Source organism: Alligator mississippiensis, chromosome 2 (assembly GCF_030867095.1).
Source record: "Alligator mississippiensis isolate rAllMis1 chromosome 2, rAllMis1, whole genome shotgun sequence".
Taxonomy (NCBI): domain Eukaryota; kingdom Metazoa; phylum Chordata; order Crocodylia; family Alligatoridae; genus Alligator; species Alligator mississippiensis.
In genome coordinates this window covers 258944461-258971563 of record NC_081825.1, presented here as the reverse complement: position 1 = coordinate 258971563, position 27103 = coordinate 258944461, and the positions used below count along the sequence as shown (strand labels likewise).

At 44.8% G+C, this 27103-nt stretch overlaps 1 protein-coding gene across 5 annotated transcripts in view; it reads right to left on the bottom strand.

Moving 5' to 3' along the window:
* Positions 1-27103, bottom strand: part of TTC6 (tetratricopeptide repeat domain 6) — a 122452-nt gene that overhangs the window by 29820 nt on the left and 65529 nt on the right. For all 5 annotated transcript variants that reach the window (XM_059723065.1, XM_059723069.1, XM_059723067.1 and 2 more), the window contains 4 exons: positions 26903-26979; positions 24019-24179; positions 7782-7916; positions 446-595 (listed from right to left, as the gene is read on the bottom strand). In XM_059723065.1, coding sequence (XP_059579048.1) covers positions 446-595; positions 7782-7916; positions 24019-24179; positions 26903-26979 — 523 coding nt within the window. The remainder of the gene's footprint in view (positions 1-445; positions 596-7781; positions 7917-24018; positions 24180-26902; positions 26980-27103) is intronic.

The following is a 27103-nucleotide window of genomic DNA, read 5'->3' as shown; positions in this document are numbered from 1 at the left end:
TTACACTGGAGCACCCTTGGGCCCCAGCCATCCCCTCTGCAGCACATTGAGCTGGGGCAGAGCAGCCCCAGGCTGGCAGGCCAACCCCCAGACTGTAGCTGGGGCTGCTCCGACCTGGCTCCAGATGCTGTGGTTCTAGATGCACATGTAAACATGGCACCTGGGAGCAATAAACTACAGTGAAATATATGCCAGAGTTTGTTGCTACACATTAATAGCACATGTAGATGCACCCACCCTGAGGGAAGTTAAACAAAGCCTCCAAATGGTAACAATTACTCTGGTTGAAGCAGCTAAGAAAACTAAATATGATCAATAAATGGGAGACATAATTTTCAGGGAAATGTAAGCAGTAGATTGGTCCCATATCACTCAAACGTATCTGTGAAAGAATTTCGAATTCTTTAAAAGCTTGCACAAAAACAAACTGTAATTTCTGCATTACCTGGAAATGTGCTGGATTAATGGCAAGTGCTCGATTGAAATCTTGGATGCACTTAGTTTGTTTGAGTTGCATTCTGCACAGTCCTCGCTGATAAAAAGCATCAGGATAAACTGAATACACTTTGACAGCAATGCTAAAAGCTTCACAAGCCTAAGGAAAGGACATACTTGTTTGAATTAAATGTAACACATTTATATAATTGGAAGCACAAGCAGAATATACATTTTAAAACCCTGTAGTATATTCCCAAATAGTTTTATAGAATTCTCACTTTTTGTTTTATTCCTACTTACATGTCTATGGATTTCATAGCATCTGATGAAGCAGGTTATTCCCTACAAAAGCTCATGCCTCCCAGTGCTCAGCAGCCATCAAAAAGGCAAATGAAATGTTAGGAATTATTAAGATGGAATTTGTAAACAAAGCAGAAAGTATCATTATGCCCCTTTATAAATCCATGGTGTATCCACACTTTGAATACTGTGCCCAGTCTTGGTCCCCACACCTCAGAAAGAATATAGAAGACTTAGAGTAGGTACAGAAAAGTGCAGCAAGTGATATGGAGGGGCTTCCATATGACAAGAGACTAAAGAGGCTAGACCTATATTCACCAACCCACAGGAGGTCATCACTAGATTCCACCAGGTGGACTATGTTGGAGCTATAAATGGCACCTACTTCACCATCCTCTGCCTACCCCAGGGTGCCAAAGAGTTCATGAACTACAAGGGCTTTTTCTCTATCATGCTGCAAAGCATTGTGGACTTCTGTGACCACTTCACCCATATCAACATCAGCCAGGCAGGCAGTGTCCAGGATGCCAGAGTCTTCTGCAATTTCAGTCTGCCTAGAATAATGAAGAATGGAGAGAATACTCCTGGGGCTCTCAGCATCAAGGTCAAAGGAATCCTCATCTCATCCCTTCACCATCAGCGACCCTACCCACCCTCTCCTCCCCTGGCTCATGAAGTCATACATGGGGCACCTGGACAGCAGGAAAGAACACTTCAATCACTGCCTCAGCAGATGCCACATTAATATTGAGTGCACACCTTTGGGTGCCTCAGGGCACACTAGGGGACTCTGGATGTATGCTTAGAAATGGCTAAGGAATAATTGTCACATTTCTTCACCTCTGCCTCTACCACAAACTGAAAAAAAAATTGTTAGCTTCAACCAGAATGTTTCATTTATACTTTCATAGGGTCATAGGGAAGTAGGGTTAGAAGTGATCTCACAAGATCATCTAGTCCAGCCCCCTGCTCAAGGAAGAATCACCCCTGACTAAATCATCTCAGCCAAGTGTCTGTTTAATCTGCTCTTGTAAACTTCCAAGAATGAAGAATCCACAATTTCTCTAAGTCAGGACCGTCAAAGACATGATATTCAGGTCAGATCTGACCCATGAAGTCCTACCATCTGGCCCCGAATACTGCTCCTGAGTCCTGAGTGGAGCCACCTGTCAGGCTAGCGAGAGCAGACATATGTACTGCAGGTCCAGGACTGTCTAAAGTAGGCATCGCATGCACTGAATCTGGCATGCTGGGGTGGGGAGAGAGTCTGTTGGCCTAATCCATCCCGCACCATTCATCTAGCTCATGAACAAGCCCAGTACCATTCAACCAGCCCATGGAGCCAAATGAGTTTAATACCCCTAGCTACCTCTAGCAACATGTTCCAATGCTTGACCACTCTCAGTCAGAAAGTTCATTCTAATATCCAAGATAAATTTCTTCTGCTGAAGGTTGAGTCCATCACTCCCAGTCCTGTCCTATACAGCCCCAAAGAGATGTCCATGTCCATGCTCTCTAAACGCCCATAAGGTATTTGAAGACTGTAATCAAATCCCACCTCAGTCTTCTCTTCCCCAGACTAAAGAGCCTTAGTGTTTTCAGCTTTTCCCCATAAGGCATACCTCCCAAACTCCTAATCATTCTGCTGTTCTGCACGGGACTCTTTCCAAACTGTCTACATCCTTCTTGAAGTGTGGGGATTGAACCTGGACATAATACTCCAGGTGAGGCCTTACCAGTGTTGAATACAGCAGAAGAATCACTTCCCTCAATTTGCAAGAGGCATTCCTGTTAATATAACCCAGGATGCTGTTTAATTTATTTGCAATGAGAACATGCTGTTGGCTTATATTGAGCTTATGGTCTATCGTAACCCCATGCTTCTCTGCAGTACTGCAGCCCAGCCAGTCATTTCCCAATCTGTATTTGTGCATGCAAATATTCTGTCCCAAGTGCAGGACTTTGCACTTGTTCTTGTTGAGTCTCAACAGATTGGTTGTGGACCATTTTTCCAGTCTATCCAAGTCATTCTGGATCCTAACCCTACCTCCAGAATACCCACAATTCTACCCAACTTGGTGTCATCTGCAAGTTTTCTAAGCATACATTCAACCCCATCATCCAAATCACTAATGAAGATATTAAAGGATACTGGACTGTCATATTGAATGAAATAGTTTGAATGTTTGTAAAGGTTGCCCATTAGCCAGTTTCAGGAAGAAGATAAGATTTATCTCCTTATCTAAGTCATTGTTTTGGGACTACGTGCAAAAGGTCCTGACTTTGTTTAAAGTCTTAATTTGAATTTTATCTTTAGAAGTCTTTTACAAAGAGAGCAAATATCCTGAGTTCCGAGAGATCAAACCCTAAGGCCTTTTGACCAGATTGGTAAGAAAAGGGCATTTGCAGTGATATGGAAGTTTCCCAAAGGTAATTTAAAATGATTAACAAAAGAATCTGTTGAGTAAGATCCAAGCCCAAATTTGGGGGTAATGACAGGTTGAGTAGGAGGAGCCCACTGACGGCAGCTCACTCAATAAAAACTGTAACTTACTGTCCCAATTTGGAGGTGACTATACTTGTAGAACAACGAAGGAAGAATCGCAAGTGTAGGCCAGATCAGACTGATCACCTGAACCACCCTCTCCGTGAACACGAATCTCTTAGTTCACGCTGAAGCCGCGGAGCACCTGAAAGGGACTGAAGGAAGGGGACTTAGTCCTATCACTGCTGAGGCCAGCCTATTGAATTGTATTGCTGAGGCGAGCCCATTGAACCGTACTACTGAGGCCAACCCATTAAATCGTACCACTGAGGAATGAAACCATATTTTGGTATTTGGCTTCTCGGAATTCTACGATTGTAAGTATAATATGAAAAATAATAGTATTGATTCAAATTTAGCTTTTAGTTGTAATTGTAGTTGTTTTTGTAATATTAATTCTTATAGTATTGTTTGGGAAGGAAGTGCATTCGGAGCATTGTTTCTGATATATGTAATTATTGTGTTCTTAATGTTTGTGGTGTTTCTTAAAGCTAAGCAGTGTTATATACGTAGCAAAGAGTTTTAAAATAAAATTGTGTTGTATAAATTAAGTGTGTAATCATTGTGAAATTGTGCAATCAGCTAACTACTCCCCCAGCCAGTGTATCAAAACGAATCAGTAAATTGTGTGGGATTTTCTCTATTCCATAACCCACTAGAGACATGGACCTAGGGCAGACCTCTGGGGAATGTCACTTGATATCTCCTCTTAACTAGACGTTGAGCCATTGAGGACTACTTGTTGAGTCTGACTGTTCAGCCAGTTATGTATCCACTTTACAATACTGTCATCTAGTCTCTATTTTCTTTGTTAATGAGAATGGCATGGAAGACAGTGTCAAAAGCACTGCTGAAGTCGAGGTATATCACATCCACTTCTCATCCCCTTTCCACAAAATCTTTCACCTTATCACAAAAAGAAATCAAGTTGGTCAGGCATGATTTGCTCTTGGTGAATCCATGCTGGCTGTTCCTGATGATCTTGTTCTCTCTAGATGCTTCCTAATAGATCCTGTTCCACAATCTTTACAGATATTGAGGTCAAGCTGACTGGTTTGTAGCTCCCAGAATCCCCCTTCCCTTTCTTAAAATGGGCACTATATTTATCTTTTCCAGTCATCCAAGAGCTCACCCAGCCTGCATGAGTTCTCAAAGAGGATAGTCAATTACCTCAGCCAATTCCCTTAGTGCCCTATAGCACATCCCATCTGGCATGACTTAGGCTTGAAAGCTTCTAACTTTTCTAAGTAATCCCTAACCTGTTCTTCTACTACTCAACACTGTTTGTCTCCTTCCCTATCTTTGCTACCAGCTGCACTCATCATCTGGTAGCTGCTCCTGTTTATGAAGTAAAAAAGGCATTAAAAAAGATAGGCAGGGGAAAAAAAAGAGGAGCTATTGCCCGCTATAGAAAAGTGATGTGTTCTGAGGTGCAGTACGAAGTAGAAGATAGGCCTCTTGAAAGCCTCTGGGTAAAGGTCAGAAGGAAGAGTAGCAGGGGATGCCATCGTGTGTTTCTATTACAGTTCACCAAACCAAGAGGAGGAGGCCTCCATTAAACAACGAGGCCTTCATTAAACAACAGATAGAAACTTCATTTTTCTGTATCATCCCTAACTAGACTTCTTCCACATTCCATAAGGGATCTATGGTCTTCCTCTTACTTTTGACATACTTGTAGAATCCCTTTTTATTGCCTTTTATGTCCCTTGCCATCTTCATATCAAATTATGCCTTGGCTATACTAATTTTTTCCCTATGCACTCATGTCACTCTAGTACCATGACAAAGTTTTCCCCTTGCCAAACTTTTCCAACAAGCTATGCCTATCCATGACTGTACCCCAGTCATGTGAACTATTCCACTGCATCTACATAATCCCAGTTGCATCATAATTCTGTGCTTGTACTAGGACCCCAAATTCTTCCCATTTGTTTCCTATGCTTCTCACATTGGTATATAAACATTTCAGGTATTTAACTAACTATCCTATCCCTGGATAATCCTGGGGTTAAAAAAAAAACTGCATGGAAAAAAAGGTGGTGCACATGGCAGCAGCATATGCCACCAAAATTAGAGCCCAGCCAGCTGGAGCCACACTCTGACTGCTGGCAGGCTCCTAGCTGCAGAAGCACCATGGCTGCAATTTCCCCAGACCCTAGGGCCCCAGGTAAATGTACATGGGGCAACCTGCCACATGCCAGAGTGTACGTGGCAGAGGCATTCCCTGGGGACAAGTAGTAGCGGCACAAGGTGTGCTGCTGCTTCTTGTTCCCAGAGAAACAAACATCTGCACCCGTGTGGACATGGCCCTAATGTTTACTCACAATATGGAGGGGATTTACAGAAGTGATGACCTTAAATGTGGCAATGTCCTTGGTTAGCAACTCCAGTTCAAAGGTTCAATGAAATAAAAAATAGAACAGCTCAAGTATTACTCCCTTACCCATCCAAAACTGAGCAATTGGAAAGATGGAAGCCCCTATATAACAGTGGCAATTTGAATATACTGTAGGTGGAGTGATTCACTTGCCTCCTGTTACTAAGGAAATTATTGATATATATGTTTTGTTGAAGTAAAGCCCAAGTGACACTAATCAAAATTAGGGTTCCCTAAGGCTATCACAAAATTAGGGTAACCTAAGGCTATCACAAACTAAATCAGACTAGTAAATGTATGAACCAAGTTAGAATGTCTTAAGTAAGCCTAAATGAACTCAAATTCTGACACCTAGGATGGATTTAGTGTAACCTTGGCAAGTAAATTTAGGTCCTGATTTTGCAAAGTACTTGAGCAAGAACTTTATTGTAACCCGTGCTTAGGCTCATCTCTACACAGCAAACAATGTAAGCACTTGCTCCCATTAATGTCAATAAGATTTTGGCATATGTCACAGTGCTTTGATGAATCAGAATGAATAGCATTAAGTGATTTTCTGAATCAGGGCCTTAATTTTTTAGTGCTTTAATTTCCCATATGTAATTCAGTCTGACAGGAATATTACTTCTTTCTGCACTTCACAAATTTTGCATGATTTTCAGAGGTGTTCAGCCAGGTTAGTCTGAAGTCAGGCAGATGGAAGGGTAGCATGGCACCATGGAGACTAACTGGTTCAGAAGTATGAATTTTTGTAGGCGACAACCTATTTCATCAGACACTAGGAATAGACCAGTTTGATCATGCTCTAAAAATGACAGGAAGAATAAGCCTTTTGAAGTTAATATTATGAATACAGTTAAATTTTAACCTGGTCATATAGGCTGCCTATACACATGCTCAGAGGTGGAGGGGGCAGGAGCATTTTAATTAGAGTGGTTCCCAGGCAGTTGTTTTAGTTAAAGCACCTCAGCATCATGTGTATTAAGCCCCTGCAAATTTAAAAATGGCTGTGAGACACTTTACCTAAACTTTATTCAACAAGGTTTAGTTAAAGTGCCCTGCAGCCATTTAAAAATGTGTGGGGGCTTAATACACATGATGCTGCAGCAATGCTGATATATCAAGTCTGCTCCAATGCATTCTAATTAGAACACAAAGTAGCACATATACAGGCAGCCTATATCCAAAGCCCAATGCAGGATGACTTGCATTGATTTTGATAGGCTTTGAATCAGGCTGAAGAATCATGAAGAAACCTGTAACTACAGTAAAAAAACAACAAAAACCCTTTAACATTACAGTACAGAAGACAGTACTAAATTAAATAATAATACCTACTTTAAAAAAATAATCATATAATATGTACAATGAACACCAAGAACTGGAATAAAAATAAAGGCTTTCTTAACCCCTGCAAGATTACAGCTAACAGTTAACTTCAGTGTTATGCACAAGAGTTATCTACATTGCTTATAATATTTAGGAGGAAGAAAATACACAAATAAGACAGCATATTAATTTCTATTCCATCAGAAACACAGAAAAAAGTATGCACAATTAATGAAAAATTGTAACACTGATATGGAAAAAACAATGTACAAAAATCTGCAAAAGCATGAGACATGACAGAGCTTAAAAAAGATGTGAAAAGCAGGAGACAATTAAAATATTTCACTTATCACAGTTGTCATAGATTTTGTTTACATATGCTAAAGCCACAAAGCTGACATGTTCCAAAACAGTGGTGCCCAAGCTTTTGGTCCCTCAGACTGGATGAGTGACATGGGGGTGGCTGTTGGACCTAATCCTGTGGGGATCACAGCTGCTGCAATCCTGAGGGCTTGGGGGTGCAAGAAACCCCTGGACTCTGGGGATCACAGTTGCCCTGATTCCTAAAGCCCCGGGCGGGCCTGAAACTCCCAGACTCTGGGAAACACAGCTGCCCCAATACTTAGGGCTTGGGGTGGGCAGGGGAGAGAAGCTCCCAGGCCCTGGGGGTCTTGTCAAACTTTATAACTGGCTGGAGCTTTTTACTGTGTAATAGCTACTTTGCATGTGTGGCTGGTGTCCAGTTAGTTGTGCAATACCTGTAACGTGTAGAGCGGGCCTAATACATACCTGTAAGAAGTTTACTTGCTCCATATAGCATAAACCCATGAAATAATAAATTTCTGCAGTCTCAAATGTATTAGGCAGGGGTTTTGCTGAAGAAGCCAGGAGTTTCAAAGCTGCTTTAAAACTTTCCAATGCTTCCTGTAATAATAAAGGATATTATTCTAATATATGTAAAAGAATTGTAACTAAACTCTATAACTACAAATATTAAAAGGAATGTAGAAAAATTTTAAAAGTCAGCCCATGCCCTTTTTTTCCTTTTCCTCTGGTATAAAAAAAGGCCCAAGTTATTTCTGTCGTGCTTTTAAAGGGCTGTTCTTAACCTTATAAATGTAAGAAATGTCAAGTCTGGTACTTCCTTGGTTTTGCTAGAGGCACTTAGTGCCCTCATATTTTAATTGAATGTGTGAGGGTAATTAACATAACCTTTCTTCAAAACATTTCATTAGCTGCTAGACATAATAGATTTAACCAAAGGTATAACTTTCAACAGTTTGATTAATATTCTTTAGTACCCCTCTGCTTTCAGTATCCTGCTTTCTTTTTTGATGTCATAATCTGACTAAGGACCAGATTCCAATGAATCTCATAAGTGTCTTAACAGGACTTAAGCAGAATTTAGGTGTCCAAGTCACAAAAAAGCAGCCCAAATCAACCTCTTTCTTTTGGCCTTAAAGCCATTTAGCATCCCTAAACTTATCTGGCCCTCTGACCACCACCCCATGCTCCTCATCCATGTGGGCATGAATGACACTGCTCAGAGCAATTGCAGCCAGATCGTGAGTGACTACAGGGCTCTGCAGGCTGGGCTCAGAGGGTTGGGGGCACAGGTAGTTTTCTCCTTGATCCTCCTAGTTACAGGTCATGGACACAGGAGGGAAGAGATGTACAGAAGTGAACACAAGACTATGGCAATGGTGCTATTGTGAAGGCTTCCGCTTCTTCGATCACAGTCCACACATCAGACAGAACAGCAGTGGTTTGTTGGGAAAGGATGGCCTCCACCTCACTCAGATTAGAAAAAAAGTTTTTCTTGGCCAGAATGGCTGACCTGCTTGACAGGGCTTTAAACTCAGATTGCTGGGGGATGGGCGAACAATCACTAGTGCAAGCCCTGGAAGTGACAATCACAGAATCAGCAGGTCAGGTAACACAAGGGAACTTACTCCAACCCCAGCCCAAGGATGGGACTCTTCTAAGCGTGCAGGGAAGCCCAGGGCTTCTGACAGCAGGCTTACCTACCTGTTACAAATGCCAAGAGCATGGGGAACAAACAAGTGGGGTCCCTCAAGGCTCTGTCCTAGGGCCTATACTATTTAACATTTTCATTAATTATGTAGACATTGGTTTCAGAAGCAGACTGGCCAAGTTCGCTGATGACACCAAACTCTGGGGTAAAGCATCCACACCTGAGGACAGAAGGGTGATCCAGGATGACCCTGACAGGCTCAGGAAATGGGCGGATGATAACCTGATGGTGTTTAACACTGAAAAATGCAAGGTTCTCCACCTTGGGAGGAAAAACCTGCAGCATGCTTTTAGGCTCGGCAGTGCTACATTGGCTAGCACTATGGATGAAAGGGACTTGGGGGTCATGACTGACCACAAGATGAACATGAGCCTTCAATGTGATGCTGCAGCTGGTAAAGCGAGCAAAATGCTGGCTTGCATCCATAGATGCTTCTCAAGCAAATCCCAGGACATCATTCTCCCCTGGTACTCGGCCTTGGTGAGGCTGCAGCTGGAGTACAGCATCCAGTTTTGGGCTCCACAATTCAAAAAGGATGTGGAGAAGCTTGAGAGGGTGCAGAAGAGAGCCAGGTGCATGATCAGAGGTCAGGAAAACAGACCTTATGATGAAATCCATGGGACTCTTCAGCCTGGAAAAGCACAGGCTCAGGGGGGACTAGGTAGCCACCTATCAGTTTATCGGGGGTGCTCACCAGGATCTGGGAGAATGTCTGTTCACCAGAGCGCCCGAAGGGATGACAAGGTTGAACGGTCACAAACTCCTCCATGACCATTTCAGGCTGGACATAAGGAAGAACTTCTTTACTGTCTGAGCCCCCAAGTTTTTGTAGCAAAACCCCTAGTTTTTTCTTTTTTTTTTTTTTTTTGGTATTTATTTTAAAATGCATTCCCTCCCCTTCCCCAACCATTTCTAACTTTTTCTCTCCCTCTCTATTCCCTATAGATAAGTATAAGTGAGCTCAGACTTAGGAAAAGCTTTAGACATTTTTATTCTTGTAGCAAGTTTTTGGTTTTGGAGATCCACCGTTTTATATTGTATTATTATTAGGTTTGTATTGATTTTTACTGATGTATATTGTATTATTATCATTTTCATATTGAGTTTTATTGTTTCATATGGATAGTGTATGGTTTTGGCCTGTGTTTGTAAGTGAACCAAAGTCATGTCAAGCTTCCATTTTATATGTCAAGTCTCCATCTTCTGTCCTCTGCCTGGGTGTCCCACGTTGCAACTGTATGAGTCACGTACCCTCCCATGTAAATTGGTTCCCCGATGAATTAGTGTGATTAGGAATGACTGAAATACAATGGTAGCAGGCCTCTACTGAATGGCCTGTAATGACTGGGCCATCACCTCGCATTGATTCACCCAGGAACCACGGACCTCACCCAGGAACAGAGACAAGACCAGCATTTGAAAGACAAAGGACCCTGCAAAACCAGCAACTCTCACCATTACAGACATCTGAAACTGTACATCCCTGCATGGAGCACACATGCTCAGTATGCCAGGGGCTGACCCTTGCCTGGGCATGCCTCTGTCACTAGGGTCACACAAGATCTGCCCCTATAAAAAGGGGCAGTGAAGATGGACCCAGGGGGACACCCTCTCCATCTGGACCAGCACCATACCACACCATCTATCCACCCAGAGGCCCTGCTGGCAACCACCCTCTGGACACCTACTGGACAAGGCCCTCTTTCCAGCCTGGATAGGGAGATATTACCTGCACACCTCCTGCTACAATTTGGACTCGTTCTCTCTCTCTCTGTCTCTCTCTCATCCTGGACTTCAGTGGACTTCAGCCCCTGCACCAAGCCTCTCTAACCCCTGCTGCCAGTGTGTGTGGGGGGGGGGGGGGTGCGGGGGTGTACAAGGGAACCAATTTGGCATTGTGTCACCATCTCCCCTGTTCAATAAAACCACTGTCATTTGCAACCCTGAGTTGGGTCATGTTGTACTGAATCCCAGTCCCTTCCCGATCTTAAATTCCAGTCTCATTCTCTCTCTCTCTCTCTCTCTGCTCCAGTTCCCACCCTCTCTGCTAGTTTCCTGATCTCCTCCCAATTCCATCTCCCCTTTTCTGCCACCTCTCAGCCTCTCCTTGCTTTCCTACTGTCCCTGCTGCCTGCTGCTCTTGCTGTGATTTTCTGCTGTCCGTCTCTCTGTTTTCAGGCTTCCCCCACACCTTCTGTAATCCTCCCCACCCCCCGCAGCTTCCCAGCTCCACTTAGCTGTCTTGCAGTTCACTCCAGCAGCTGGAGCCTTGCTCCAGCTTCCAGCACCTACTACTTCTCTAGCTGCCCCGGAGCCATCCTCTGGCTCCCCACACCCAGAGCCCCTCTTTAACACCCACACTTTCCCTTAGTCCCATTTTTCCCTCTCCCCATCTACCTATTCAGCTTCCCCATAGTTCTGGCTCCAGACCCAGCCTCTGTGTCAGCATGCTTCCCTGTTCTGCAGGCTTTGGGCATTGTCTTTTAATCAAATAAGATCAATTAACCTAAAGTTACCCCCAAGCCTCAATTCTTTAGTCCAGGCCCCTCTAGTCTACCGGTTCTAATCCCGGTGACTTTCATTTCCAGTAACTTTAACTCCCTACACTTCTACTTTCTTACCTTAACCTTTCCCCAGGTATCCCAAGTACACCAAGCACATGCATACATACACATCACAACACCCAATTTAGGAACTCACCTGTGTGTATGTGTAGGTGGGTGGTATGTGTGTGAATTAGTGAATACACATATATATACATATATAGATATCATTGTATATGTGTGCAGTATATAAATTAGTAATCCACGTATGTGTATTGGATGTGCAGGTGTTGGTAACTGGTAACTGATTCTGTCTAAATGTGATGTGTGCAGCATGTATGGGCTTAAACTGGTGACAGGTGTGCATGAACCTAGACTGGTTATTTTGAACGTGTGTGTATCTGAGTTGCTAGTGTGAGTGTGTGCATGTATGTATGTATATATATGTGTGTGTGTGTGTGTGCGTGTGTATATGACATTGTGTGCATGATATACGAATTAGTGATCTGTGTCTAACTTTTGGGGTGTGTAGCAGGGTACTATGGTGCCTGCTACTGGAAGAGCTGGGATAACCCCTCAGGTGCCAGTTGCTGAGGCAACTTGTGGGAAATAATGACCCACACCAGCCTAGCCAGCTGACAAGAAGGGGCAGAGCCTGGCTCCTATATAAACCACAGGCAGAAGGCCAGGCGACAGTTCCCTACCAGCAGCCCAGGAGGAAGGAGCTCTCTGCTGTGGAAAAGAAGAGAAGCCTGATGAAGGAGCTGCATCTGATACTGCGGAGAGAGAAAGAATCCCTGGTAGGATGGAACATTGTTATGGCCAGACAGCTTCTGTTTATGTTATAGCCCAGGGGCTTGTGTTTGTGTTGCTATTTGTTACACCGGTGGTTTGGGTGAGGCTATTAGGGGTTGGAGGAGGCCTCATAGGGGACTCACAGCGGTGTGGGGACCCCAGCACCAGTGAGGGTGCAGCATTTGGGGTACACAGACCCCAGCCCCAGAGAGGGGCAGTTGAGAAGCCCCAGAGAAGGGGGCATTGCTGAGAAACCCCAGTGCAGGCGTAGTGAGCCCCGGAGAACGGGACAGCATTGTGGTGAGCCCCGGAGAAGGGGGCAGCATTACTGAGAAGGCCCCGGGAGAGAGGGCGGCATTACTGAGAAGGCCCCGGGAGAGACAGGGCTGCGGAGAGCCCGAGTGCCAGAGAGGGCGTGGAGACAGAGAGAGAGGGACAGAACAACATCCATTACATCAGCGAGGCTTGGGGCGTGGTATGGGGGTGGTTGGAGCCACGCATGGCCCATAAGGCTAGAGTGTAGAGGAACTGAAGATAATCGGACAACCGTGGAACAGAAGATGATAGGCAGCCTCCCTATAATATGTCTATATAAGATCAAAGTCGTGGCGGGCGAGAATCGGAGGGTGTTAGTCGGCAACATGACACGGTAAAGGAGGCAGCAGGGGAGAGCACGGCGACCCTGACCACCCTCTGGTTACAGGGTGTATAGTGTATGTGCTTGAATTGGTGATAAGATTGGAGGATCTCCTCCGGCGGGCTTTAAACTAGGCTTGTCGGGGGGAGGGGAAGATGAGGGCGGGGGAAGCTGTGGACCACCAAACCATGTGGCACCCACAAGGACAGCCCAGCCTGAAGAAAGAGAGCATTGGGAACCTGAAAGCCATGGGGACGCCAGCACAACGGCACAGGTAAGGAATGAGAAGGTAAGAATCAAAGGGCCCCTTGGGACTCAGAGCGGGGGGGGCAGCAAAGGCACCAGTCGCAGGGCTCAAGTGCCTATATACTAATGCTAGGAGCATGGGAAACAAGCAGGATGAACTAGCACTCCTGCTTGCACAGAACATCTATGACTTAGTGGGGCTAACAGAAACCTGGTGGGATTCATCCCATGACTGGGCGGTACATATTGAGGGCTATAGATTGTACAGAAAGGACCGGGTGGGGAAGAAAGGGGGGGGGGGGGGTTGCACTCTATGTCAGTGAGCAATATACATCAACCCTCATCAAGACGGAATCCAAGGATGAGAAAGTAGAAGGATTGTGGGTTAGGCTACATGGGGGGCAAGGAAAAAGGGATTTGGTGGTAGGGGTCTGCTACAGACCCCCACATCAAGGGGAAGAAAGAGATTCGGGGCTCCTGAGGCAGCTCACAGAGACCATAAAAGCTAAAGAGGTGGTAGTCATGGGGGACCTAAACTACCCGGATATCTGCTGGGAGACGCAGACAGCAAAGTCCCACCACTCACGCAGGTTTCTAACCTGTGTACAGGACCTCCACCTGACACAGGAGGTACATGGTCCCACTAGGAGGAATGCCATACTGTATCTGGTATTGGCAATGGGAGATGACATGGTAGCGGACCTCCAGATTGGTAGCCATCTGGGGGACAGTGATCACCTAATAATAGAATACACCATAAGACGTCGAGTGGGTAAGGTAACTAGTAGGGTGAAAGTGCTAGACTTTAGGAAAGCTGATTTCAATGAACTCAGGCGATTAGTCAAGGACGCACTGCAGAGTAGGAGATTTGAAGAAATGGAAGCCCAAGAAGGGTGGCTGTGCCTTAAGGAAACGATCCTTCGGGCACAAAGCAAGACGATCCCCGAGCGAGGCAAAAGAGGGAAAGGGGCCAGGAGGCTTCCTTGGCTGACCAGAGAAATCCAGGGCAGCCTAAGGGACAAAAGGGGAGCACATAAAAAGTGGAAACAGGGAGAGATCACCAAAGATAAATATACCTCCTCTGCTCGTGCTTGCAGGGAGGCAGTTAGACAGGCCAAAGCTACCATGGAGCTGAGGATGGCAACCCAAGTAAAAGACAACAAGAAATTGTTTTTTAGATATATAGGGAGGAAAAGGAAGGCCCAGGGAGGAAAAGGACCCCTGCTAAATGGGCAGAAACAATTGGTGACAGACAGGGGGGACAAGGCTGAACTCCTCAACGAGTTCTTTGCCTCAGTGTTCCTAAGCGAGGGGCACGACAAGCACGACGAGGGGCACTGGGGTTGTAGAAAGGCAGCAGCAAGGTGCCAGACTTCCATGCATAGACCCTGAGGTGGTGCAGAGTCACTTGGAAGAACTGGATGCCTTTAAGTCGGCAGGCCCGGATGAGCTCCATCCGAGGGTGCTGAAGGCACTGGCCGACATCATTGCAGAGCCACTGGCGGGAATATTTGAACGCTTGTGGCGCACGGGCCAAGTCCCGGAGGACTGGAAAAGGGCCAATGTGGTCCCCATTTTCAAAAAGGGGAGGAAGGAGGAGCCGGGCAACTATAGGCCAGTCAGTCTCACCTCCATCCTTGGCAAAGTCTTTGAAAAAATTATCAAGGCTCACATTTGTGAGAGCCCGGCAGGACAAATTATGCTGAGGGGAAATCAGCACGGGTTCATGGCAGGCAGATCGTGCCTGACCAATCTAGTTTCTTTTTATGACCAGGTTACGAAACACCTGGACACAGGAGGAGGGGTGGATGTCGTATACTTAGACTTCAGGAAGGCCTTCGATACGGTATCCCACCCCATACTGGTGAACAAGTTAAGAGGCTGTGACTTGGATGACTACACAGTCCGGTGGGTGGCAAATTGGCTGGAGGGTCGCACCCAGAGAGTCGTGGTGGATGGGTCGGTTTCGACCTGGAAGGGTGTGGGCAGTGGGGTCCCGCAGGGTTCGGTCCTTGGACCGATACGCTTTAATGTCTTCATCAGTGACTTGGACGAGGGAGTCAAATGTACTCTGTCCAAGTTTGCAGATGACACAAAGCTATGGGGAGAAGTGGACACGCCGGAGGGCAGGGAACAGCTGCAAGCAGATCTGGACAGGTTGGACAAGTGGGCAGAAAACAACAGAATGCAGTTCAACAAGGAGAAATGCAAAGTGCTGCACCTAGGGAAGAAAAATGTCCAGCACACCTACAGCCTAGGGAATGACCTGCTGGGTGGCACGGAAGTGGAAAGGGATCTTGGAGTCCTAGTGGACTCCAAGATGAACATGAGTTGGCAGTGTGACAAAGCCATCAAAAAAGCCAATGGCACTTTATCGTGCATCAGCAGATGCATGACAAATAGGTCCAAGGAGGTGATACTTCCCCTCTATCGGGCGCTGGTCAGACCGCAGTTGGAGTACTGTGTGCAATTCTGGGCGCCGCAATTCAAGAGGGATGCGGATAACCTGGAGAGGGTCCAGAGAAGGGCCACTCGTATGGTTAAGGGCCTGCAGTCCAAGCCCTACGAGGAGAGACTAGAGAAACTGGACCTTTTCAGCCTCTGCAAGAGAAGGTTGAGAGGTGACCTTGTGGCCGCCTATAAGTTCATCACAGGGGCACAGAAGGGAATTGGTGAGTATTTATTCACCAAGGCGCCCCCGGGGGTTACATGAAATAATGGCCACAAGCTAGCAGAGAGCAGATTTAGATCGGGCACTAGGAAGAACTTCTTCACAGTTCGAGTGGCCAAGGTCTGGAACGGGCTCCCAAGGGAGGTGGTGCTCTCTCCTACCCTGGGGGTCTTCAAGAGGAGGTTAGATGAGCATCTAGCTGGGGTCATCTAGACCCAGCATTCTTTCCTGCTTATGCAGGGGGTCGGACTCGATGATCTATTGAGGTCCCTTCCGATCCTAACATCTATGAATCTATAAGTATGCATGTGCCTAGGCTGGTTTGGATGTGTATGTGCCTGAGCTGGTAGTGTGTGTGTGTATGCACCTAACTGACTTGTGTGTGTTTTGTATATGTGCAATTGTGTCACATCCTCCTGTCTAACAGCGCAATATTTCATAGACATTGGGGCTGGAAGGGACCTCGGAAGATCATCAAGTCCAGCCCCCTGCCCAAAGGGCAGGAAGTCAGCTGGGGTCATAGGATCCCAGCAAGATAAGATTCCAGTTTGCTCTTGAAGGTGTTCAATGTAGGCGCTTGAATCACCTCTGGTGGCAGGCTGACCCCACAGGGCAACAGTTTGGAATAGACTGCCACCAGAGGTTGTTCAAGCACCCACTTTGAACACTTTCAAGAGACAATTGGATGTTTCTCTTGCTGGGATCCTATGATCCCTGCTGACTTCCTGCTCTGGGGGCAGGGGGCTGCACTCAATGATCTTCCGAGGTCCCTTCCATCTTTAATGCCTATGAATCTATGAATCTTAGAGGAACTGGCCCTTCTGCTAAGCGAAAATGAATATGATCTCATAGAGGTAACAGAGACCTGGTGAGACTCCATCTATGACTAGACCACAGGTATAGGTGGCTATATCTTGTACAGGGAGCATCATGTTGCGAGGAAGGGTAGGGGTGTAGCCGTCTATGTGAAGGAGCAGTACCCTTCCCTACAAGCAGAGATTGGCACCCAAGGAGGGCAACTCAAGACCCTCTGGGTTAAAGTACAGGAAGAATGTGATGAAGGGGATATAACTGTAGCAGTCTATTACAGACCTCCTAACCAGGAGGAAGAGCTTGACCATAAATTCTCTAGGGAAATGGCAGAGGCTGCACGCTCCGAGTGCGTGGTCATCATCAGTGACTTATAGTTTCATAGTTTCTAGGGTTGGAAGAGACCTGAACAGATCATCAAGTCCAACCCCCTGCCCTGGGCAGGAACGAGTGCTGGGATCATAAGACCCCAGCCAGATATCTATCCAACCTCCTCTTGAAGACCCCCAAGGTAGGGGAGAGCACCACCTCCCTTGGGAGCCCATTCCAGAGCCTGGCAGCCCTAACCATAAAGTAGTACCTCCTGATATCAAGCCTGAACCTGCTCTCAATCAATTTGTTGCCGTTATTCCTTGTTATCCCAGGTGGTACCCAGGGCAACAGAGCCTCACCTATTTTCTGCTGGTCCCCTATGGTGAGTTTATAGATGGCCACCAAATCCCCTCTCAGTCTTCTCTTTTGGAGGCTGAATAGATTCAGGCCCTTTAGTCTATCTTTGTACGGCCTGGCCTGCTGCCCCCTGACCATGAGAGTGACCCTCCTCTGGACCCTCTCAAGGTTAGCCACGTCCCTCTTGAAGTGCGGCGCCCAGAACCGGACACAGTACTCCAGCTGCGGCCTGACCAGCACCGCATTGAGGGGAAGCATCACCTCCCTGGACCTACTTGTTGTACATCTACAGATGCCTCACAAGGTGTGGTTAGCCTTACTGACCACTTCCTTACATCTGAGGAACCACCCTGACTTCAACTACCCTGACATCTTATGGGAAGAGCATTCAGCCAAATCTCATTGGTCGCAAAGCTTCCTCACTTGCATCGATGAGCTCTATCTGACTCAATAAGTCTACGAGCTGACAAGAGGTAAGGCATTGCTGGATCTGGTCCTGGCTGAAGGGGATGATCTAGTGAGTGACCTGAGGATCAAAGGGAAGCTAGGTGACAGTGATCACAAGTTAATCACTTTATCCTTTGCAAAGCTCACAAATCAGTCAGGAATGCAAAAAATCTTTGTCTTTAGGAAAGCTGACTTTCACAAGCTCAGGAAATTGGCTGTTGAGGCCCTGAGAGATCACAATCTGACAGGGAGGGGAGTCCATTATGAGTGGTCACTCCTGAAGGATGTGATCCTAAAACAATAAGAGCAGTCCATTCCAGCCCATAGGAAAGGTAGCAAAAAGGCTGGGAGACCCCCTTGGCTCAACAGGGAATTCATGGACCTCCTGAATCTGAAAAGAGGAGCTCATAAGGGATGGAAGTTGGGGAAATACCACTAAGGAGGATTATGCAGCACTGACTCGCACTTGTAGGGAACAGACCAGAAAAGCCAAGGCTGAAACCAAACTCCAACTGGCTATAAGAACCAAGGACAATAAAAAGTCCTTCTTTAGATACATGGGAAGTTAGAAAAAAAAACAAAGGCAACATTGGACCCCTGCTGAATCAAATGGGACAACTGACACCCAAGAAAAAGCTAATCTCCTCAAGGATTACTTTGCATCGGTTTTCCACGAGCCCAAGGGAATGACCCTGCCCGACAGAACGCCAGATAACCAGGTTAAGGGAAATCGTATGCCTATAACTAGTGAATATCTTGTGAGAGAACACCTTGAGAGGCTGGACATCCACAAATCAGCTGGCCCAGATGGAATGCACCCAAAAATGCTAAAAGAGTTGGCTGACATCCTAGCACAACCAATGGCGAGGATATTTGAGAACTCGTGGCACTCAGAGAGGTTCCAGAAGATTGGAAGAGGGCCAATGTAGTACTTATCTTCAAAAAAGGAATGAAGGAAGATCCAGGGAACTATAGGCCAATCAGTTTAACCTCAATCCTTGGAAAAAATTATCAAAGAAACCATCAACAGGCTAACGGAAGGCAACATTCTGAGACAGAGCCAATATGGCTTCATTGGGGGTAGGTCTTGCCTGACCAACCTCATTTCCTTCTATGATCAGGTGATGCACAACCTGGACAAGGGAGAAGAGTTTGATGTCATATACTTGAATTTCAAAAAATCCTTTGACTTGGTCTCCCATGATGTCCTTATGGTAAAATTGGACAGCATTGACAACCTCATGGCTTGATGGCTGGGGAACTGGCTCTGTGTTTGGACCCAGAGAGTGATAGCCAATGGAACCAAGTCAACATGGTACATGATGCCCAGTTGTGTCCCCCAGGGTTCAGTACTCAGACCAGTTCTTTAATATATTCATAAATGATCTGGATTTGGGTGTCAGAAGTAAACTGGCTAAGTTCACAGATGACACCAAATTATGAGGAAGTGCGGTCACATTGGAGAATAGGTTGGAGATTCAGGCCAACCTGGACACGCTTGCAAGGTGGGCAGATCAAAACCTGATGACATTCAATACAGAGAAATGCAAGGTGCTCCACCTCAGGATAAACCCACATCATACTTATAGGCTCAGCAGTGCTACACTCACTACTACCACAACCGAAAGAGACTTGGGAGTCATGATTGATCACAAGCTGAACATGAGCCAATAATGCAATGCTGCAGCCAGCAAAGCAAATAAACTCTGGCTTGCATCTACCAATGCATCTCAAGCAAGACACAAGAAGTCATCCTCCCACTTTACTTGGCCTTGGTGAGGCTGCAGTTGAAGTACTGCATCCAATTCTGGGCTCCACACTTTAGAAAGGACCTGGAGAAACTTGAGTCCAGAGGAGAGCCACGCACAAGATTAGAGGTCATGAGAGCAGACTTTATGAGGAGAGGCTGAGAGGCATGGGACTCTTCAGCCTGGAGAAAAGAAGGCTCAGGGGGGACTAGGTAGCAGCCTATAAGTATATAAGGGGTGTGCATCAGGAACTGGGATAACATCTGTTCACCAGGGCATCCCCCACAAGGGATGACAAGGTCTAACCAACTGCTGGAAGACCATTTTAGACTGGACATAAGGAAAAACTTCTTTACCATCCAAGTCTCCAGAGTCTGGAATAGACTCTGGATAACTTCAAGAAACACCTGGATGCTCACCTTGTTGGGGTCATCTGACCCCAGCTGGCTCCTGCCCTTTATGCAGGGGGCTGAACCCAATCATCTTGCAAGGTCCCTTTCAGCCCTAACTTCTGTGGAATTATTAGGCACTTTCATTTTGGCCTGAAAAGTTCCACAGGTGTTTAGATTTAGGCTTCTAAAACAAGCTTAGAAGCAATCTAGCTCAAGCAGATAGGCACTTAACTATCACTGGGTGCATCTACATGTGCACTTTACTGTGAAGCTAATTAGTTAGCTCTGCAGTAGTGTCACTTTTTATACATGCACCTGTATTGGAGCGCAGTAAATTAATTAACTCCACTGCAGGATAGTACTGTCTGGGATTAGTACCATTCTATAGTGGAGTACTTATGTGCACCAAAACTCACATGTAGATGGTGACCAGGGCTGGCTGTGGCACAAAGGTCCTACAGTTCCCTATAGGAAAAATCTTCAAACACTTGCAACCCATATTAGAAGATGACCCAATTCTTAGAGATATTCCCAGAACCACCCATTCTAGCCTTCAAACAAGCACCGAACCTCACTAACCTCATTGCCAGAAGCAAAATTCCTACAGCCCGAAACGCACCGAATGGATCCAGACCATGCCATGACAAGAAATGTAAAGCCTGCCAACATATCTCCACCACGCCCACAATTGCTACAGCTCACAACAGAACCGTCTGCATTCCTGGATCTTACAGCCGCACCTCCAGAAATGTAATATATCCCATCCAATGCACCAACTGCCCTGATGGAAAATACATAGGAGAGACCAAACAACTGCACATCAGAGTGAATGCATACCATAAATCTCTCAAAGACAAAAATACCCAATACCTGTGGGGGCACATTCTCACTAGAAAACTACTGTCTCTCCAATCTCTCAGTTCTAATCCTCAAAGGGAACTTACAAAACACTTTTCACAGACGAGCCAATGAACTTCACTTCATCAACCTCCTGGATACAAAAAATCATGGACTAAATATAGACACTGGATTTATGACATACTATAACCCGCCTAACGTGCGACTCCCCAGCTTCCTCTCCACTATTTACTAGCTACATTCATTCCCCTTCCCTCCTCCCTGCCACATCCTCCCAGCTGGTCTCTCACCCACTGACTCCTCAATTTACATCTTCACTGACTGGCTTTCTTGCATGCATACCAGCCTCTGGTTTCTTTACTATTCATTCCATCCAGGAAGAGCACACGCCAACTGCAGATGCTTCCTCAGCCTGCCAAAGGGTATTTATACCTGAAAGCATGCTAAGAAATTATTTTTTCCAACTATGTGAGTTGGTCTAATAAAAGATATTATATTTAACCAAAGAACCTTTTCTGCCTATGTCCTTAGACCAACATGGCTACAACCTATAACCCTGTAGCATGGTGACACTCACACATTTTGGGAGTGAAGCCACCCACATTTTGAACAACAGCCTAGATATCACGGCACTGACCGAGGAACCTAGATTTTAGGCCTTCTTAGCCTGATGATAATTCCCAGGAGGAGAACTGAGTTTCAGCCCCTCCTCAAGTACTATTTATACATTTTGTATTAAATGGGAACTAGTTAAAACAGAAAGAACTTTGGTAGCAGGTACCATAATCCAGGTTATCCCCTCCCATCAGAGTGTCCCTATCACTAACCTAATTCTTCCCATTTATTATATAAGAATACTAGGTACCTAACCCTGTCAAATTGATATGATCCTCATGAGGCAAGATACTTAATTTTCAGGCATTGCAATGTCATTTTCAAAGAACCTATGAGAATTATTTAGATTGCATTCTATATCAGTCATCCTTCTAGCAGTATACCATCTTAAATTCATAATATAAACAACAAACAGAAAAAAACCTTGAATTAAACCTTTTAGATGATCCTTATGCATCACAAAGAAACAACATTTTCCCCCCACACACTTTTCAAGTCTGTGCAAAACACTTGTGTGAATAGTGATGAGTATTATGTTCATAGTTTAGTTTGCATATAGCACTAACCATTAAAAATCCCAGGTAAAAGCCCTAATACTACAAATACACCGAAATATTTTCATTCAAGCAATCCCAATAAATCAAATTGCTCACATAAATGGGTGATGAATGTTCAACAATAATTTATTAACCATGTATACTGCTTATTAAGATGTTTACTGAATGAATATATTGGCTTAGTTTAAGAATGGCTCAGCATAAGCCACTCCTCAAAACTTGAGAGTTGTAAAGGGTTAGTAGCAGGACTAATGACTTGGAAAAATCTCACTCACTAACCGAGGCTATACAACTAGCTTTGTCCAAAAGATCCAAAACCTAGGAATTCAGAATAAAAGGGCTATAGAGACTAAAAAAAGAGAGAGGGACACTTTCTCTGAAGAAGCAAGCTAAGATAAAGACACGTCTGGAATACCTGAAGAGTTAGGCCTGCTTAGTTTACCATTCGTGTTGGATAAGCTTTTAAATGACAGATATGCATATACTATCTGTTATTTTAAAATGCGTTTCCACTAAAACCTTTGTCCCTCCTGTTAAAATAAGTACTCCACTTCAAGAAGGTTTCCCAGTGACTGTACACGACTGATCACAGACTCCTTAAGGGAAGAACTGCAGGTATTCAAACTCAATTAGATTTGCTGGTAAGCCTGATTGATGTGCAAGATATAGTGCCCAAGGGTCCAGCCTAAAAGTAAGAGAATTTTATATCATAATTCTACAGAAGAACAGTTAAAGCAGGAGGCCTGGTGTCTGAAGGGGTCTCCTGAGAATCCATAACTGACACCTATATTTAGGGTCTATCTTAATTTTTTAATACATAGCAGATATTTCAACATAATATCACGTTACCCAAAATACAATCAGAGCCCTTGTTAGAGATGATGGATTTGCTCAGCATTCTTCTTTCAGGAGCAGAAGAGGAAATAATTAAGCATCCACTTACATAGTGAGACAGGGGAGACAGGGGAAACAAGAGAGATTACAATGCAAAGCTTTAGGCTGCATGGCGAGGCCTCAGCACAGACAAGCTATGTGATCTGAGGGTTTTTACCTGATGGAAAACACAAGGTCTAGGTGTATAGGCTGCCTATACAAGTGCTCGGGGTGGGCAAGCATTTAATTAGAGTGGTTCCCAGAGAGCCGCTCTAATTAAAACACCTCATCGTCATATCTATTAAGTCCCCACACGTTTAAAAAATGGCTGCAGAACACTTTAGCTAAACCTCAATGAGGTTTAGCTAAAGTGCTGTAGCAGTCATTTTAAAAAGCACAGAGGCTTAAATGAGGTGACACTGGAGGCTACAATGAAGCGTTTTAATTAGAACACAGAGCTGACTCAATTAATCGAATCTGCTCTGATACATTCTAATTAAAATGTGAATGAACATGTGTATAGGCAGCCATAGATTTTTGCAAGGTAAGTGTCTGAAATAATCTAGAAAGTATTTTTAAAACTTGGGACACAGATAGATAGTGCTTTTGTGGAAATACTCTTCAAACTTTCTGAGCACTGAAACTGCCTGCTATTTCCTTAAGCACAACAGACACAAACATGACTTTATACACATTCTTTTGCGAATAAACAAAGAAATATTTAGATTTTACCATCAATTTCTTCTTGTTGTGAAAATAATTCTGCAAAACATCCAAAATCACTTGGCTATTCACATATAGCAATATCCACAATGTTTCTGGCAGATTTGAAAATGGCAACAAATATGAAATTAAAACACACCCTACATTATTTCTTTTACTTAATCTTATGTGGTTTTAAACTGAACATTACTTAATACTTGCTGAACCATTAGTTTTATGAGTTTTCATTAGTTGAAGAGTGTTATTAGTCCCTTTTATAATTCAGCTATTGAAATGATAGGAATATTTCTCTAATACTTTAGAGCTTCTCACTGTATTAAAAAATAGAAACAAAAATATAGGAAGAAAACTTTGCATTTGTTTAACATTTTCCTGTAAACTGTTTATACTGATTTTTTTTTTCTAACCTTGGTTTTCTTGGCTTTCATTTGTATTTTTCCAAGCAAAACGAACACTGAAGGCTCTGGTTTATTCTCAGTAACTTCAAGTAAGCACTTTATGGCTTTACTGTGATTTTGACAAAATGAATCAACAAGTGCTTGCTGAACAGGAGTGATTTTAAAGGATACTGAAAATAAGAAAAAACATCATAATAATTCTAATACCTTATTATTCCAAACTGCATATTTCTAAATATAAGGTGCTCTATACACATTATAAATATTGTGCAAGTGACTGGTTAATTGTGTAGCTGAGACCACCTACACATGCAAAATTCCTATTGTGCCATAAGAAATCCAACCAACTGTAAAGATAGACCTTGAAAACGTGTACTAACTGTATAGCTGGTTGCTATGGAACTTTAATTTGCCTGTGTAGCAGGGTGTCCCTTGAGGCTGAGACCCCCATCAGCCAACTGGGCTCACAGCTGCAGGGGTGCACCATGCCCAGCCAGGGCTGGGAGTCCCACAGCTGAAAGGATTCTCGGTCCCAGCAGTGCCTGACAGCTGTGGACTGGGTCCCACCAGGGCCCTATGGCTGCTGGGACCCAGAGTCCCATAACTGTGCGCTCTGGGTCCCAGCATCCATGGGGTGACAGTGATCTCCCAGCCCTGGGGATGCATGGTGTGCCCCCATGTCTGAGAGACCACAGAAGCTGCAATTTCCCAGCTGCAGGGTGCTCCACATACCCCCATGACTGGGAGATTGCAGTCATGCCCCATGGCTGCCAGGACCCAGCACTGACCAGCTGTGGACTCTGGGTCTCAGCAGCTGTGAGGCGCTGCTGTGATCTAGCCTCAGGGGTGTGTGAAGCCCCCTGCAAGTGCTGTGATCTCCCAGCAGCAGCTGCTGTATCTCCAAGCCACAGGGGAGCATGGGGTACCCCCACAGCTGGAAGCCCCTCAGCTAAGTGGGCTCCCACCTGTGGGAGCTTGCTTCTTGCTAGGCTCCCCCTGCATCAGCAATAAGGTGCAACAGGATCTAATGCACGATCCCACAATGGCACCTCCTGCCATGCACGTGTGGCATGGCAGGAGGCACGATTGTGTGGATCATGCATTAAATCCCATCGTGCCTTTGTGTGCACTTGTAGAGGGACACGAGAGGAATAAGCAAAAATCCATGGGTATCAAAAGACTGTCTGCTTTAATGGCCACACCAAAAAACAATGAAATCACAGAGGTGAACGGGGGAGAGAGGGGAGGGTTCTGGCAGACATTAATTGGTGGCACGCTACAGATATGTAGTACAACATGCATGGCCACACGTCCACAGCCCCCTGGCTGGAGTGCAACAAAGGAGACCTCTCTAGTCAAGGGGTGACAGGAAACTGGTTCTTAGCTTCTCCCACCTGCAGGGAGCTCGTCAGTATGCAGGTCTGCTTGATCAGGATATTGGGCTCCTGCAAGCTGCTTTGGCAGGGGGGGAAATTAGACAATCTCCACTACCAAATCACTATTCAGTTTAAAGTTGCTGGTACTTCAATAGCATTAGCAGCCTTTTAAAGCTCCCAAACCACAGACAGCTCAGGACCAGAGATGACTGCAGCAGTGGGTTCTCTCCAGTTTGGGGCTACCTATGAACTAGGAACTTTACAACAGCCCTTTAAAGCTCCTGGCTCACAGGCAGGCCCGGCCCCCTTGCTGCCTGGCTATGCTTTAATGAAAAAGGCAGTCCAGGGCCACCTACAACCCCTCTATGGCAGCGAAAGCCTATCTGATGGGCACTGCCACCACATTAACCTCATTCCCTTTGCCATCCCAGCTTTCAGGAAACCAGTTGCTTCTTGTCCCTCCCTCCCCTTGGATGGGAAAATGAGAGTGAAGCACTGTGGGATACAGGAGGTCTCAGACCTGTATGTATACACAATAAATATGTGGCAAAAAAGCTTCTTGTGAAAAAATGTTGCTGTTTAAAACAGCCATCTTTTACCCCAGATCCCCCATTTTTGTGCCTAGTTGGCCATTTATTTAACAGGGAAAATATCATAAACACATTTGATTTCTGTCCCACTAAATTTGCATGTAAGGTCTGAGAAATGTAGGCTGCCTATACACATGCTCAGGGATGGGGGTGGGGGGGGTTTAATTAGAGTGGTTCCTAGACAGCTGCTCTAATTAAAATGGCTCACTGTCATGTGTGTTAAGTCCCAACATGTTTCGCAGCCATTTTGAAATACTTTCTAAAGCTCATTCAACAAGGTTTAGATAAAGCACCCCCCCGGCCATTTTGAAATGTGCAGGGGCTTAATACACATGGCAGTGAGATGACAGTGGAGCTTTCTCATTAAAATTTGAACAAGCTTGTCTGTAGGCACCTGTAATGTCTGCCAGAGCCCAGAGAGGGAAAATGTTTTAATTCTTTCCTGTGAAAGGCTGGAGTAGAAACTGAGTGAGCAGCAAAGTCAGAATCAAACTCTAGACATTTGCCAACCACACCTCTTGCCCCCTTCCCCTGCCCCCATATCCCGACTGCCAAACAATACATTAAAATGGCTTTATTTGAAAGTTCACCAAAAGGCGCAGGTGAAAATTAAATGCAATAAAGTTAATATTGAAACTTGATCTTTGTAACTTAGCAAATGGCTTTACAAATAACAGTTCTACATAATTACAAAATATTATGACAAATTCTACTCAGTACTCTGTTACCAATATTTAACATTAAAAATACAAACATAAAAAGCACAGGCAAGAGTAAGTGAAAGAATTGTAAATAGCGCAAACAATTGCAATGTTCCTTTAAATAATTTATAAAAGTTCTATGGTGTATAGTGCATAAACATATTCCTTCTGTAAAGGTTCAGATACTCTGGTTTATAAAAAATGTAGGCAGAAAGACATACTTTACCTTCACCCATCTCAGCCACCTGGCGAATACTGAAACTTGCAAGGTCATATCGCTTTAACTCAAGTAAATACTGTCCCCTGGAACAGAATATATTTTGTTGGCTGCCATTTGCTCATTGTAAACTTTTTCAAGCAGAAACTTTTTTTTAATGAGGACTTTAAAAATATAAATCTTGCAAGAATAAAAATCTAAAACTTGTCA